Source organism: Ascaphus truei, chromosome 3 (genome assembly GCF_040206685.1).
Source record: "Ascaphus truei isolate aAscTru1 chromosome 3, aAscTru1.hap1, whole genome shotgun sequence".
Lineage (NCBI taxonomy): Eukaryota > Metazoa > Chordata > Amphibia > Anura > Ascaphidae > Ascaphus > Ascaphus truei.
The window spans coordinates 185,437,043-185,454,686 of NC_134485.1; the positions used below are offsets into that span (position 1 = coordinate 185,437,043).

General features: G+C 45.2%; 1 protein-coding gene across 6 annotated transcripts in view; it reads right to left on the bottom strand.

Annotated features, from left to right (window-relative positions):
- The window catches only part of TEX14 (testis expressed 14, intercellular bridge forming factor), a 541,240-nt gene that overhangs the window by 125,009 nt on the left and 398,587 nt on the right, over positions 1-17,644 (bottom strand). For 5 of the 6 annotated variants that reach the window (XM_075589773.1, XM_075589772.1, XM_075589771.1 and 2 more), the window contains one exon: positions 13,676-13,777. In XM_075589773.1, the coding sequence (XP_075445888.1) occupies positions 13,676-13,777 (102 nt within the window). Of the gene's footprint in view, positions 1-5,358; positions 5,638-13,675; positions 13,778-17,644 lie in introns of those variants that run through there. The other variant, XM_075589774.1, reaches the window with a different exon arrangement.

Consider the following 17,644-nt stretch of genomic DNA (forward strand, 5'->3'; position numbering starts at 1 on the left):
GTTAGAGCGTTTTACAATAAATCAGCTCCTTATCCCCCATTAACTTCATTCGAAAAGCTCTGTCTGGCAGAAACAGACACTAAGGGACTTATCTCACAGTTACACGGGGAGGTGGTCGGTTCTGCTGTACAGGGACAACAAACACCCTCCTTCAGATCCCAATGGGAAAAGGATCTCGGAGAGACCCTTGAGGATGAGGAGAGAACGGCTATCTTTTTAGCCACAGCAAAGAGCTCCATTTGCTCCACTCTCAAAGAGAACGCATATAAAGTCCTTATGAGATGGTATCTCACTCCACTGAGATTATCAAGGTTCGTGCCAGGTTCCTCCCCACTGTGCCCGAGACAGTGCGGGGGAACAGCAGACCTGTTACATATGCTGTGGTCCTGCCCGCGGATCTCCCCATTGTGGGAATCAATCAGGAATTGGATACAGAGGATCTTCGACCTAGAAATACCACCGGACCCATAGCTATTCCTTTTGAACAGACCATTAACGGGTCTTACCAAAGCAAGTAATAAACTAATTGCACATTTTGCACTAGCCACGCGGTGCGAGATCGCAGCATTATGGAAACGCCCCGACATCCCAAAGATTCGGAATCGAATATGGTTTATCTGCCAGATGGAGAAGTTAACGAGCTTAGTTAATGACACTGGCACCAATTTTCTAAAAGTCTGGACGCCTTGGCTGGCCCAGACGGATATCCCAGGAGTAGAGAGAGAATCAATTTGGCTATGATAGAAACAGATGCGTTCTCCTCGGGAGGGGGTAACTACCCCCAACCTTGAGTCACAGGTCCAGGTCCTATTGCACCCCCGAATCACCACAGGGACATCAAAAGTCGACCCGCTTACAATGCGCTTGACCACAGCCTAGATCGCTACATTTGAAGACTGGGGTTATGCCACAGCTACCATCCAAGATGCCTTCCCCCCTCTCCCTACCCTCCCCACCTCCTTCCCTCTCCCCCCTCCCTTTTTCCCCCCCTTTTTCTTTCTTTCCATTTCGTTTCGTGTGTGTATATGATCAATGACATATCTTGAATAATCAACGACATCCAAAAACTTGTTCAGTTAATCTATTAGACTATGGTACGCCGTCCGGTCCAGCAGGGCTCGAAAAAACCGGGCGGACGCATCCAATATATGTTATAAGTTTATATTTCATGTAGACATACTACAACTTATATGTCTTGTTCTGTTGTATATTACATCTGTAAAACTCAATAAAAATTTAAGTTATAAAAAAAAAATAGTAATAAAACCAGCTGACAAGGGGGGGGGGGGGTTGGTAATCATGGATAAAGAATATTATATCCATGAATCCATGAGAATCTTAAGTGATGTGTCAACATACCCCTCCCCTCTAATCCAATGGATGAATATCAAACCGAATTAGTTAAATTTCTACAAGAAGGAGTAGATAAACACATAATATCCAAAAAAGAATTTGAGTTCCTTAATATAACTTACCCCAAAATGCCTTTATTTTATATTATTCCAAAAATTGACAAATGTTTAGCCACACCCCCTGGTCGCCCAAAAATTTCTGGCATCCGATCATTAACTTCAAATTTATCCCAGTTCATAGATTACCATCTTCAGAAGTATGTCATACAATTACATTCCTACTTGAGGGATACCACCAACGTGCTGCAGACACTAGGGGGCATCGAATGGCAGTCAAATTACGTATGGGAAAGAGAATGGGTTCAGGCGGTTCACAGCTTGCCGTAGGGGTAACAGGGGACATCATTATATACCGTAACAGACCACCCTCAAGTATGCCAAGCAATTAGCAAAATATTAGAGGACGATCCTATAATGCCCTTGGAACTTAAAGCATTTCTTATTTCAAGTATTCACTTTATTCTCACGCACAATTTTTTTAATTTTAATCACCTATATTATTTGCAGGTATGTGGGACTGTCATGGGACCAGGTTCGCACCGAGTTACGCCAATCTATTCATGGGCGTATGGGAAAGCGAGAACATCTGGGATAACTGTCCTCTCGGTGCAAACCTGGTGCTCTGGCGTCGCTACATAGACAATATTTTATTTATCTGGAAAGGTAGCTTAGAGGATTTATATTTATTTATTTCTCACATTAATCACAATAATAATAATTTAATTTTCACTTGTAAAATTAGTCTGAGCAGAATAGAATTTTTAGATTTGGAATTGTCCATTCAGGACAATACTATACATACCCAAACATATTACAAAAATGTACAAGCTAATAATTATCTATCAGCCAAAAGTCATCATAATCCATTATGGATCAAAAACATCCCCAAAGGCCAGTTTATTCGCTTGAAACAAAATAATAATAATAATAAAAATGACAATTTTATTTCTCAAGCAATAGACTTGAAATCAAAGTTCCTAGAGGATATGATAATCAACTTTTAGAGACAAGCATCACACAGGTGCAACAAATGAATAGGCAGGATTTGCTGATATATAAAAAGGAGAGTAACATCACAGATCATGTACCATTTATAACTAAATACAATCAGATGGCACCAGGTATACGCAAAATATTTATGAAATATTGGCCAATTCTTAGAAGAGACAAAGAATTGGCTCAAATTGTTATGGCAAAACCAAAAATTATATTCACAAAAGCAATTAATTTAAAATCCAAACTATCACCTAGCTGTCCAACAGTCCAAAATAGTAAAAAGAATGTACAGTAACTCACAAAGGATACACTAGATGTACAGCTTGTAAATATACAGTAGTATTAATACGAAGAAATTTTGTTCTAATATCACGTCCAATGAGTATCAAATAAAAACACCTATCAACTGTTCAAGCCCATACGTGGTATATCTGCTGGAGTGCCCCTGTGGTCTGCAGTATGTGGGGATGACAACTACAGTGGCGGCCGCCTTTAGCCTCGTGTGGCCGTATCGGCGCAACTCTGTAAACCGCGGGCAGATGCAGTATTTGATGCGGTATGTCCCGGTATTTTAGCCGCGGCCGCGTGCATTGTATTAGCGCTGTCTCTACATGAATGCGGCATAAACGCGGTGAAGTGCGTGGCGTTCGGAAAAAATACCCAAACAAAATCGGAGATGTTGGAGAATAAAAGGGGCCATGACAGTAGGCCCATCAAGAGAAGACTGTATGAACATGTGTATAATATTACAAGAGATTTAGTTACACATAATGTGTCTCACCATTTCAAATTAAAGCACAATCAAAACCAACAAGGGCTTAAATGTTGTGCAATAGAAACCCTTGTGAATAATTGGAGGGGGTGGGGGGGTGGGGGGGCGGAAACAGAACCAACCAACTGGCCAAGAGGGAACTTTTTTGGATATACGAATTAAAAACAATGGTTCCACAAGGACTAAATGTTGATTTTAGCATTAGTGCCTTCTTGAATGACTGAATGAATTAGTGCCTTCTTCAGTTTCAGCCAGGACATGTACCCCTTGTGGGTATTTCAAGTAGTGTTTCATTCAAGTACCACATATATATTAACAATTTTTAGGGAATCTGATAACTAAGTGAACATACAAAATTACTTCATAAGGGAATATACATACTACCAGTTCCCTAGCAGTCTGATTGATTTTTAGATGTCATTTAATATAAGGGTCTATTTAATACAGACATAATACACTTCTATATATCTCCATCAAGTGAATACATCTTTTCTCTTAAATTGAGATTAATATGATTCTATAAACTTTTTTTGGTAGTAAAGTGGTTATAAGTGCTTTGTATAGATTAAGACACAGGTTATCTATGTACCAATATGAATTAATGAGATATATACTATGTTTGTAATAGGGTTTTAAATATGTGTAATGTACAGTATGAGTAATTGTATGTTATGAATAATTGGAGGTTTGAGATATTAACAAGTACACAGATTCCCAACAAGCTCTGAGAAACCCCAACCATTACCCCGCCCCACTTTTCAAGTTGGCAGGTTAGTATCATTTTGCCAGGTTACGACAAATCCAATGTGATAATTCTTTCTGTAATTATACAGGTAAATAAGAATTTTAACCCAGGTGAGTGTTAGGACCTGCTAACGGTCGTGTCTTGTAAGTGGCAGCAGGCTTAAGATGCTTTGGCCAAATGGTTAAACTAAATGACCCTTTTAAAAGAGATATATAGGTATTGCACTGTGTATTTTTGTCACATTGGAAGTAGCTTTGGCCATCTTTGTTTGTTTTTTGTTGTATAGGTTTGAGATATTAGCTTCATAATTATGATGTTCCCAAAGAATGGATGGGCATGTGTGACATTGATTGTCAAATACGAGCAAAATAACAACAATAGACACAAGTTATGTCTTTACTAATTGTATATAATTACAAGCATATTAGTACATATATGCATAAAGTATGTAATTTCAATTATAATTCAATTAAGATTAATCTGATGTAATTGGATCTAATGTCACATTGGATTCTCATTTATTATTTGGAGTTCAAACTCATGGTTTTAGACAAGTCAGAGGTTTAGGATGTAAGGTTTTGTAGTTAAGTATGTATCCATTACTAATTAGCACACATGACATATCTCATACTGATTATTGGGACTATTTAAGAGACCATAAAGAGTAAGTTCCATACAGCATGCCCCTGAGGAAGCGGAGTGATCCGTGAAACGCGTAGGGTGGAGCTTACACATCCCAAGACTAGTGTGCATGAACGTGCAGACACATGCACTTTATCCCGAGAGGACGTCGCGCGAGATCCCTGCCAGTAGACCGAGATCAAGCCTCTGAGTAACATCTCTCGCGGTAACGCGAGTACGAGCTGTTCCTGGGTCAGAAGGGCCTGTGACGTCAGTAGGAGAGGAGGAGAAATGAGCGGACATTTCGGCAATCGGAGGATCACGCGCGCACACCAGCTGGTCTGAGTGGATCGCAGATGAGACTCTGAACACGCCTGCCGGATAACTACCCACAGCCATCCCCAGTGAAAGATACCATTACGTGTTTGTATTCCTACCTAACTCTCGTAAGTAGGATTCTAATTTTTCGCCCCGCGAGAGGAGTGTTTTACCATCATGCTACATGTTTTTAATTTTATTAAATGTACTTTTTTCACTAACCTTTTCTGATTGTTGTCCTACTTCTGCTATTCACCAATTCGTTCCAAACAGGTTGTTTATAGAATTATCCAACAGTTTTACACTATGTTGTTGTATTCTTTTTTCTCTTTCCACATATGCTGAGCTTCATCTGGACCATGCTTTCCTTTACATTGGACATTGATTCCAAGGACATTTTTGCACGGTCAATTTTTTCTTGATATTATTTGTATTAGATTAAGTATAATCATTGTTATTACAGTTAGGCGCCGCACAGTTCTGTTTTGTCACATATCCCTGGATATGGCTCTCATCTTACTAATTAGTAAAACCAGCTGAAGAATTACTCCATTGCTTGTCTGTCAAATTATTTCTTTATACATTATTATGCTTTAACAAATGGTGCCGTGACAAGCGGATAAGACGTTGCCTATGGAACTGTGGGAGTGCCCTCAGATGTCCAGAGAGACACCGCGGCCAGTTGAGAGAAACCTGTTATCTATTTTTTTCTTTTTAAGTCTCTCTGGCTGTCTGGGGTAAGTCTCTGATTCATAGGTGACGCTCCATGCAACCTAAAATTTAGGAATGAACACAGGCATTGTTACTAATTAAGGTTACCGTGTTTAGATTGGTAAACACAAGAAAGCCCATGGGTAACTACTATAGCAAGATATCCTTTCACTGGGGGAGGGAAGAAATTATAGATATCCTCTCACATGGATGAGGGAAGACATTTTTGTACTAATATATTATGGTAGATTGGTGAAAGTATGCGATAAGCTTGGGCACAAAATTAATTTGGCCAGAAGGAGACAGTTTTGATGAAGTAATTAAGAAAGTTAAAAAGGAAGCGAATGGTTGGTACTTGGGAAAACGCAAGGAGCATGCCTGGTGAATGTTGAAATGTTTTCAGAAAGTGAGAGAGAAATAAAAGTTGATTTCACGCAATGAAAATTTGAAATGTGAGGTCAAGAAATTAAATAAAGCACTTGACAAAATACAGACAGAAATGAGATAAGAAACAACGCAGAAATATTAAGACTAATACATTATACTCAGGAGTGATGACTGACAGTACAGGATACCCAATAGGGGTACAAATTGACGATATTTGTGTGAAGAGATTTTGTAAAGGAAAATATGAGTAGGTTAGGAGTTTATACTGTCTAAAATCCATTCACAGGTCATGTTTTGCAAGTAAGTGCTGCCCACGGAGGCCACCCTCCCTCTCTCTGTCTCTCTCTTCTCTGTGCAGAATGTAGCTAATTACATTCCACAAGCCAGAGAGAAGCTGTGAACAGTAAAAATTAAAAGTTGTTTTAAATCAGTTTATAAAGAGATACATTTATAAACATTATGGAAGTATTCAGATTAGTAATTATAAGAATAAAAGATTCTTATTTAATTAGTTTTTCGTTGTTGCAGGAATTAGAATCAGAATGTTTTGTTTTTGTCACCATGAGTGTAGCAATGACAAGGTATAATTTTTTAGGATCATATTTAATTATTTCGCTACACTAGCTTGTGCCCGATGTGGTCCCCCCTGGCTCGTACCCCCTGGCTCGTACCCCCATGCGGTCCCCCCTGGCTCATGCCCCCATGCGGTCCCCCCATGCAGTCCCCCCTGGCTCGTGATCCATGCGGTCCTCCTTGGGTCGTGCCCCCATGCGGTCCCCCCTGGCTTGTGCACCTCTTGTGTCCGACTCCCCCTCCCTTGTGTCTGACATCCCCCCCCCCTGGTCTCCAGTCAGTAACCTACCCACCCAGTTATAGTCACCCACCGAGTCACCCAGCCACCCACCCTGTCACCCCACACTCTCTCTCTCTCTCTCTCTCACACACACACACACACACACACACACACACACACACACACACACACACACACACACACACACACACACACACTCACACTCTCTCACTCCCTCTCCCTCTAACACACTCTCTCTCCCACACACACACACTCTCTCTCTCACTCACTCTCTCAAACATTCTGTCTCGGTCTCTCACACACTCTCTCTCACACAATCTCTCTGTCTCTCTCACACACACACTCTCTCACAAACACTCTGTCTCTCACACACACTCTGTCTCTCACACACACTCTGTCTCACACATACCCTGTCTCTCACACACACTCTGTCTCTCACACACTGTCTCTCACGCTCTCTGTCTCTCACACAGACACTCTGCCTCACACACTCTGCCACTCTCACACACACTCTGCCTCTCTCACACACACTCTGCCTCTCTCACACACACTGTCTTTCTCCCTCACACTCTCTCTCACACACACACTGTCTTTCTCACACACATTCTCTCTGTCTCTCACACACTCTCTTTGTCTCCCTCACACTCTCTCTCTCTGTGTCTCAAACATAATCTCTGTCTCTCTCTCACACTCTCTCTGTCTCTCTCACTCACACATACACTCTGGATATCTTATTTACCCTATATATCTTAATTGCCCTATACCTACACCAAAATAACCTATACTACTTTCTTCCAGATCTGACTCTCAAGCTTCACACAGGAGACATCGGAATCCCCCCTAACCCAGAAGACAGGTAGGGAACATCTCACCTCCAATATATAACATTGCAGGAATGAGGGTACCTGGACATTGAGGGACTGCGGACCAGGTAAGATCCCAGGCGGGATTGCTGCTTTTGAAAATTGTGAAGCGGGGGCATCCAGACAGGAAATTAGTCATTCATGTCTGGCTTTTTTTTCTAGATTAGTGAGGTCATCTGACACCACACACACACACGCGCACACACCTAACAAGGACTATGTGCTGAAGCAGGGATCATCGCTCTCTGGGTAACAGACTGGTTCAGCGAAGTACCTGGAAATGGGAACTCTGCGACCAAGCTTAGGGAAAAACTTGGTAACTGAATACATTTAACTGGAATCAGAACTTTAGCCGAAGTGGCACAGCAGCTGAAACTTGAGCTGAAGCAGGGGTTTTATAGCAAAAACTAACTAAGGATTCAGCAACCTTGGGGAAGTCATTTAATGCAACCTCTGCTATAGGACTTGGGGACACATTCTCTGAGGCTAGAACGAAGGCATTAGCTTGGAGGCAGCAAGAATTTACAGGAGTTAAAGCAGATAATACCTGAGAGTAGAACATAGAGAGTTTTTCCTCTGTAATAGGTGAGACAAGGGATTCTTCCTCTGGAGCTAGGGACGTGACCATGGCTGGCGGAGAACAGGGGGTTACCAAAGGGGACTCAGAGAGCTGCCCCACAGGGTTTAATACAGGAATGACCCTGGGAACAGAACTTAGAAATTGAAGCTGAGTACGTGGAGGTAGGAGGGATTTGTTCCCTGACAGGGAAGGCATGCAGAACTGCCCAGCAGGGGTTAAAGCAGGAAAAACTTCGAGGGCTGAAAAGGGAGATTCAGAGTTAGGAATAGAGGGAAAAAGGGACTTGTTTTCGGATACTAGAGCCTTAGTGTTGGCTAGAGAAATATACGTATACTCCAGGGGAACCTCACAGGACTGATCAGCAGGGGTTAACGTAGACGTATCATTGGTGTCAGAGTACCCGGGTGTACCATCAGGGCTAGGGACCGTGGCAGCATCTATGTTAGGGGGCAGTGATAGTGGGTCAGTTTGGTCATTTCCTGGAGAGGGAGATACGTCCCCAGGTTTAGCGACAGGACTGGCAGCACAGGTGGACTGCCAAGCGGTAGCGTAGCTGGCGAGGAGAGGGTCCTGTTCCTTTATGCAAATGTCCAAAGTCAGGGAAAGTACACGGAGTGTGTCTTGAGCATGAACCACCATGAAGAGAGGGTCCTGTTGTACTAGGTGAATGTCCAATGATAAGGCCAAGGCAAGGAGTGCATTTCGGGCGTTGGCAAGTTTGATAGGATGCACATTATCCCAGGTTAAAGGGGAACCAGAGGAGCAAACACAAGCGGCCAGAGACTGTTTTAAGTCCTTGAGGCAATAAGCCTTACTAATGAGATCGTTACGGCATTGTCTTTGCAACGGGGTTAAACCTTCATACATAATCTGATCTTCAATCAGGGGTAGTATTTCGCACAGATACTGGTTTTCAAACTGGGACTGGTCTACAGGCCGGGATAGGATTTCAGACAGAAACATACCAACCCTCACCACAGGGCGGTCCGAGTTTGTGGGGCCGAGCATACTGTCACGACAGTGCTCGCCACAAACCTGGGTCGGACCGCGTGGCTGAGGTGGGGTTGTAAAAGCACCGACCTTAGACCGCGCAGGCTGATCCGGTTTGCGCAGTTCGTAGTCGTACGTAGCAGGATCAGGATAGGAGAAGACAGCATCGTCGGTGGACACGCCAGGGTCAGGACTGGAGACATCAGGGTAAACGTTGTTCAAGCAGGAGTTCGGCAACAGGTAGTCAGGAGAGCCCCGCTTCAGCTTAGGAGCGCGGGAATGGCCTCTGCGCGTGCGGCGACCATGGCCCATGGTACTGGTCTCAGGAGGTGGTAGACAGACCAGAGTAGCACACCGCCTAGCTGCACTGGTAAACCAGTGCTTCAGCGCAAGAGTCCTGAGCGGGCTGGGGAATCCTCCGTTTCAGCGCAGGAACCAGGACACGGCCTCTCTAGATTAGGGAAAGAGTAGGCCCCAGGAACCAGGAAGCTGAAGATACACAGGGAAACCTCCGCTTCAGTGCAGGAAACCAGGAACAGACCGCTGCATGAATATAGCAGCCGGTCACAGGAAACAAGGAGCTGAAGTAACAAGGAGAGTACTCAGCTTCAGCACAGGAAACAGGAACTGACCGCTGCATGAGACTAGCAGCCGGTCACAGGAACCAGGGAGCTGAAGACAACAAGGAGAGTACTCCGCTTCAACACAGGAATAGACCGCTGCGTGACACTAGCAGCCGGACTCAGGAACCAAGGAGACAGACAAGACAAGGCTTATGGCAGAACACAGAGACATCCAGGAAGGACTATGCTCGGCAGGGAGCATTGTGGGAAAGCAGTACTTAAAGGTCAGAGGACCAATGGCAGAAGGGGCGTGTGGCAGTATTGCTTTGGTGAGTGAATCCAGGCTGCAGTAAATATCAGGGGAAGTGTTCTGGGACTGCACTGTCTGCAAGGTAAGGCAAACAGTAAACCGAGGAGCGGATTCCTTACATACTGGTACTGATTAAATGCTGTATGAAATGTTGTGTACAGATGTCAACAAAAACTCTCAACTCAGCAAATCTTCTCACTCTGCAACCATGCCATGGGTCAGAGGACATCCCCTTCTACCGTGATTTCAACAAACCTCCATGTGACGGGGGGAGGAAGGGGTTAAACTGATTTGCTATGCATTACTGTGTTTGCCCTGTCCCAGCCATTTTTATCCCCCATTTGCAGGCCATTCCCTGCCTGCAAGGTTAAAAGACAAGATGCATTACTTGCCATACCCTCTACCAGGGGTGAGCAAACTTTTTATGCCGAGCTCCCCTTTTCATCCATAAAATTTCTCGGCCCCCCCTGCCAGATGTAATCAAAATCACATGAAAAAAAAAAAAAACCCTTTTAAACGGTATATAATATAAATCCAAATATGTCAAAATACTTACATATTTCAACAGCTCGCGCTTGCAAAATTAGGCTGCATCCACGCTGCCGCTGAGTGCGGTGACATCACCAACTCTCCAAGCATGAGCGCAGGGTGTCCTGCATAATTTTGCAAGCGTGGATCGGGGCTATTTGTGTGTGGCTATGTGTGTGCATTGACTGCTGTTGAGCGCACTTCAAAGTCAATTTTGTTTGTCTCCCCAAGCGCCAAGCTTGGGAGAGCGTACGTGCACAAAGGCAATACTTTTGGGGGGCATTCATCCACCTCTTTGCTACCTCCCTTCCCTCTCCCCCCCCCTTTTTGTTTCTACCTTCCCCATTGTCATCCAAACTCCTACCTACATTATTATTTATTTTTTTCCGTTTTCAATGTTGTGTTTTCACTTTCTTTTTTATTATTTCTGTACATTCCTAGTATGATTGATTTAGTGGCAGCCTACCCTTTCACTTGCAGAGGATCGCAGCGAAGCAGGTTGCCAGCGGAGGAGAGCAGGACCACAGCGCTATTGCAGGGCAGACACCGGGAGGGGCGTTTGACTTCACCGTGCTCGGGCGTGCTCCTCCCCGTACCTCCGAAGCCCCTGTGCTTGCGCTCACACACCATCACGTGGCCGCCACCTGCACTATCCTGTTCAGCCACCCGCACAGATCTTCGTCTGCCCGCCCGTGCACATCTTCTTGGCCGCCCGTCGCGCACAGCTTTTTCGTCCTCTCGCACACAGCGTTTGCCGGCCTGTGCACCCAGTTTTCGCCGCACGCCGCCTGCGCCCCCCTAAATAATCTTGCGCCTCATTGCCCCCCCAGTTTGCGTAACACTGCATTACAACACACACTCTCTCAATCAATCACCACATACACACACACACAATCCCCCCCTCCCCACACACACACACACACACAATCAATCCCCCACACACGCACACACACAACCCCCCCCCCACACAATCCCCCCCCCCACACACACACACACAATCCCCCACCCACACACACAATCCCCCCCCACACACACACAATCCCCCCCACACACACACACAATCCCCCCCACACACAATCTCCCCCCACACACAATCCCCCCCACACACAATCCCCCCCCCACACACATAATCCCCCCTCCACACACACACTCCCCCCCACACACACAATCCCCCCCCCACACACACACAATCCCCCCCCCCACACACACAATCCCCCCCCCAAACACACACAATCCCCCCCCACACACACACGCAATCCCCCCCCACACACACACAATCCCCCCCCACACACAATCCCCCCCACACACACACAATCCCCCACCCCTCCACACACACACACAATCCCCCCCACACACAATCCCCCCCCACACACACAATCCCCCCCCCACACAATCCCCCCACCACACACACACAATCCCCCCCCACACACACACAATCCCCCCCCACACACACACAATCCCCCCCCCCCCACACACACACAATCCCCCCCCCCCACACACACAATCCTCGTGTGGTCGTCTCATCGTCCCGTGACACACACGCGCTGTGCGCGGCATCATCGCAGAGTCTCCTCCGTTCCTGTCTAAACGGATACACCTATGCTGCCTCTCTCAGCCAACCACAGCCAGGAATACGCCTGAGTATGCTCCCAGCTCATTGGACTATTCTGCCTTATATACTCAGTCTGCCCTCTGGCACATTGGCTGAGCATAACCTTGTTATGTGCGCTGTGTTCACTGCAGTCTTGCCCCGTCTGAGCCTTGCCTGTCTTGTCCTGTGTTGCCTGACCTTGCTTGTTTTTGGATTCCGCACTTCTCCACTCCTGACCCGACTTACCAACGACGATCCGCACCTCTCCAATCCCGACCGTGGTTAAAGTACCTGCAACGATCCGTATCTCTCCAATCCAGACCTCGGCAAGTATCACTGACCATCCTGACCTCTCCTACCCCGACCCGGCTACCTCGACCTATCTACACTCCAGACGCGCCCACGCAGCTGTGGGATGGCGTTTATCTAATCCCCACCTCGGCCTCGCGGTCACGCCTTGTTTGTGGTGAGCGCATCGTTACAGCTACTACCTAGTCTTTCTGTATTTTAGATGTGAAGAATGTATAATAAACAAGTCTACTTGCATTTGTACAATATAGTAACTATCACCATAATATTGGCTACAACCATGAATATTAAAAATAGTTTTTTCATGCATTTGTTTTATTACCTGCAATTAAGGGAACAGAGATTGACAGTAAGTCTAGTCCAATGCTGTACAAAATAAATATTGTGGAAGTCCATAAATGGTTGTTGAGAGTGTCAGTATGTAATTTGGCATGTCGTTATGTGGAGTAATAGGACAATAAAGTGCGACCTGGTGCATATAGTATACTAATATGAACCAATTTAGTGTGTCTTTATGCAATATTTATCCACTTTTGGTCTGTTAATAAACCAAAGGGGTCTCCAATGATTTGCTAGTCTCTATTCCCTTGGAGAGGTTAAATATATAAAACATGACTGATAAAATGTTATTGCAAGGTGCACTATTCCTGAACATATGGCCCTGTATATACAGTAGAGCATTATCTTGTTTGTCTATATTGCATTTTAATGTGGTGAATATACTTGTAGGGTTGCCAGGTGGCTTCTTAAAAATACTGGACACAATGGTGAAAGGTGGGACGCGCTCGACACACACACTCACTGCCGCATGCGGTTTCTTCCGCTCCTTGGCCCCACCTCTAGGCTCCTGACACCTCCTCTTGATTGGCTGGTACTGGGTAATGCAGTCAATCAGGATGGAGATAACTGTCCAGCCTCCTAGCAATAGCCCTACTCAAGAAAATCCTGCAGCCCCCCCAAGCCGGTCAGGTCACTATGTGCAGAGAGGTGATACCAGACACATACATGTCCAGTATTAACTCTATTTTTTTACTGGACAGTGTCCAAATACAGGATAGTCCAGTTCAATACTGGATACCTGGCAACCCTAGGTGAAAACAATGATGGATATTTGTAATGGTATGCGCTGTTTTGCTGCTCTTTGTGTCTGCACTGTTCATATTACCTATTCTCTGCAAAACTTTTTCTACTTTCAGACCCGACCCTCTTTTCCTCTGTTCCGCTCAGTGTTGTTGTGCCAACGTCATGATCTCCGAGATCTGTTTCCCTTTAATGACAAAGATTTATATGACAAGTTACAGTGGTGTACAGTACAAAAAAAACTGGATGGCGCTCAAACACTCCCTTAACCAATGAAGATATATAAGTGAAAATATAAAATATAATAAGTGAAAATATTTAATAAAGTATATGCGCAATCAACAGATAACACCAAATATAATAGATAAATTGAATATAGTAAAATATAATGAAGAGGCACAAAATCTCACTAAACCCTTAAAAGACTGTGTCCAGAGTCTTTCCAAACGAATAATTTCCAAACAGGGGAGTGGTGATGAATGCCATGTAATAAAGACAAAATCGCAATAATGCAACAAAATAAAAAGTGCAAACTAAAGGGTTATAAATGGAGCAGGGTTCATAGGCAAAAATCTAAACAGTGGCAAAGTCGTCTCTGGATGGTGTGATGCACGTAGTCCCTTGAATTTCAAAGACAGAAGAATAGAGCCATAGTGCAGATCAACTTAGAAAATATATTTTTCAAACATACACTCACAAATGGAGGCTTACACTTAGTCACTGATCAAAAGGCAGGGTACAGCAAGCTATAATAGTAGGCAGTCAGTAGCGATCTCACCGCTACTGTATCCCACACTCTCCTGATCCTCTCTGCATCCGTCGTCAACGTCTGGCGTCACTTCCGGTCACGCTAATTCGCCCGTTCGTCTTCGCCGACAGTGGGCTCTCTCTCCTCTCTCCGGATCCCGCGATGAGCCCCAATCTACGCGTTAAGCTGTGCAGCTTGACAGCTTCCTCAGGAGCGGCTCCCTATGGTATTACTAGTGGTTTATATACCCACTCTAATAGCCTAAAATCCTCCTCATAGTCTATACAATAAAAGGACATAGCTACACCTAATAAACTAGATTACTGCACTAGAAATATAGTTTAACAAACATATGTAATAATATTTAAACTAGAATACTGCACATAAAAATACATACATTTATTACATTACAATAAAACCAAAATGGTAAAATCTATATAAGATCATGATGCCCCCAATAGCATACATGAATCTAAAACACATATAAAATGAATACTAGAAAAATAACAAAATAAAACGCCTATTTGCATACAATGTTAGACATATCTTCCTGCACTAACATTAGCTCACGCCGATTGATGTGTCTTTTTCTTCCATGGATAATATATATCAGAGAATACAAAAAAGCACAACATTTATTTAGTCTTGATGAAGGTACAATATAAAAAAAATATATAAAAACATATTAATAAATTAAATCTACACCTCCACCAATAGTAGTAAAATCTACATTTACTACATAAAGACCACCCATCACCAGTAACAGAACATCCTTATACATCGTTCTCTCATAAAAAGACCCCCAACTCAATATCAACATTAAGAGGCCTATGCAGAGAGGAACGGCAAAATAAATTGCCATTGTTGTAAAAGTTCAACATTGTGGCGTATTTATTGAGCCTGATTCAGAAAGGACAAATCGTCAATCAAGTCTCAAAGTGTATGATTGGCGAGTGTTAATCGCGCCATTTCAGACTGAGCTACTTACATCTGGCTATATTTTCAGTCACTGCGGGTGAAAGTCGCGCTCGTGAGTCTCGCAAGACTTCAATTCAAGTGGGCGGGAAATTTCTAAAGTAAACACCACATTCCTGGCACAGCGTCTTAGTGACGGCTTCTGCATAGTTACATACCAGAGAAACAGCACGCGTCTCTCTGTTAAAGTGGTAGAAGCACTGTGAAGCTGCAGATACTGAAAAAAAAACCTTCTCTTTACACTTTTACAATTTTTATTAGCTACAGTCATAGACATTCAGTGACAGACAGTGTACATACTGATAGACAGACACACAGGAATATACACTGATACTCAGACAGACACACAATACTGTATACACACACATTTACAGACACTGATACACAAAGGCACAGTTGAGACATAGGCATACTGATATATACTGATCTGTACATGCATACTCACACAGATACACATAGCCACACACATGCTTATATATTGTTATATACTGTATACTGCTTATACTGTAATGCTCAGAGTTTTTGCTGACATGGCAATGTTATGTGTATAGAGGCATATTCACCCTATTGCTTTGTCAATGCCCTGTGTGCATCAGAGATTTGGGAGCCACATATAGTGACAGCAGTTGGCATGGATCTGGACAGGTTTGTGACAGCGTGATGCCCACCCCCCAAGCCCAGCAGCTGATCGCAATGTGAAGCCCTGCACTCGGCAGCACTACTGACCCCCCCCCCCCCCCCAAGCCCAGCAGCTGATCGCAATGTGAAGCCCTGCACTCGGCAGCACTACTGACCCCCCCCCCACCCCCCAAGCCCAGCAGCTGATCGCAATGTGAAGCCCTGCACTCGGCAGCACTACTGACCCCCCCCCCCACCCCCCAAGCCCAGCAGCTGATCGCAATGTGAAGCCCTGCACTCGGCAGCACTACTGACCCCCCCCCCACCCCCCAAGCCCAGCAGCTGATCGCAATGTGAAGCCCTGCACTCGGCAGCAATACTGACCCTCCCTCCCCCCAAACACAGCAGCTGATCGCGATCTGAAGCCCCGCACTCGGCAGCAGTACACATACACACACATGCATACATGCATACACACACATGCACACATGCATACACACACATGCACACACACACACACATGCATACACACACACACATGCATGCATACACATACACAATGCAAACACACACACAAGGCACACACACACACACACACACACACACACACACACACACACACACACACACACACACACACACACACACGAGAGACAGGGACCGGAGCAGAAGGGGGGCAGGGACCGGAGCAGAAGGGGGGCAGGGACCAGGGCAGAAGGGAGACAGCGATCGGGGCATCACACACACACACACACACACCCCACCTTCTGTCTGGCAATGACGGCTCTGTAGGGAACCGGCTGCAGACCCATTGGATGGGAGCGGTCACGTGACCTCTCCTCCGCTTCCCCTTACTAACTGACAGCACTTTCCAGTGAACTGGACGGCTACTGCCGTTTTTTTCTGGCGCGCACAATTGGCGACTTCAGCGCTGAGAATTCAAGCACACATGCCGAATACCACACTTTGCCCTTTCCTGCATATGCCGAACCTAGAAACATGGCGAAATGTAAAAAAAACACGCTTCTCGCCAACACATTGGCGGGATGCTGCCGCCTAGCAAATCTCCTGGCGAAAATTTCAAATTTCGCCACTCAAGGAAGCCTCTGTCCATACGGGAAGCAAATTCTGCCGAATACATGCCGAATGGCATGTATTCGGACGACTCTGCATAGGCCCCTAAGTCTCTTAGTGAAACGCTCGGCCTGCCTACAAGCCAGACGAGACCCCGGGACTGAGGTGGAAAGGAGTAATACCACACACCTAACAGCAAATGGGGGCACGGCCGCAGAGCGGTAGTAGCGTAGCTGGTCCTGATAAGAAAAATAGACAAAGTTCAGTACTTGCCAACTCCGGTGTTGAATGGTAAAGTCCGTAAGCCAATGGTCTAGATGTAGAGAGGGCAGCGTGGTAGAGTTTCCGTAAGCCTGGGTCGTGGAGTGGAGAGAGCAGCGTAATAGGGGTCCGTAAGCCGTGTCCAAAGGATATAGAGGTCAGCAAGGTAGAGAGTCCAAAGCCAAGTCCAAGGGGTACCAGAGAGCAGCGTGGTCGAAGTCCAAAGCCAAGGGTCAAATTCCAGGGAGGTCAGGAGAATATCCAAGGACAGGAACTGAAAGACAAGAGAGCCAGGCACAAGCAGGCAGCACCAAGGTACAGAAGCTATGCAGAGCAAGGAGGTAATGGTGAGGGGAGACTAAATAGTTGGCTGGGGCC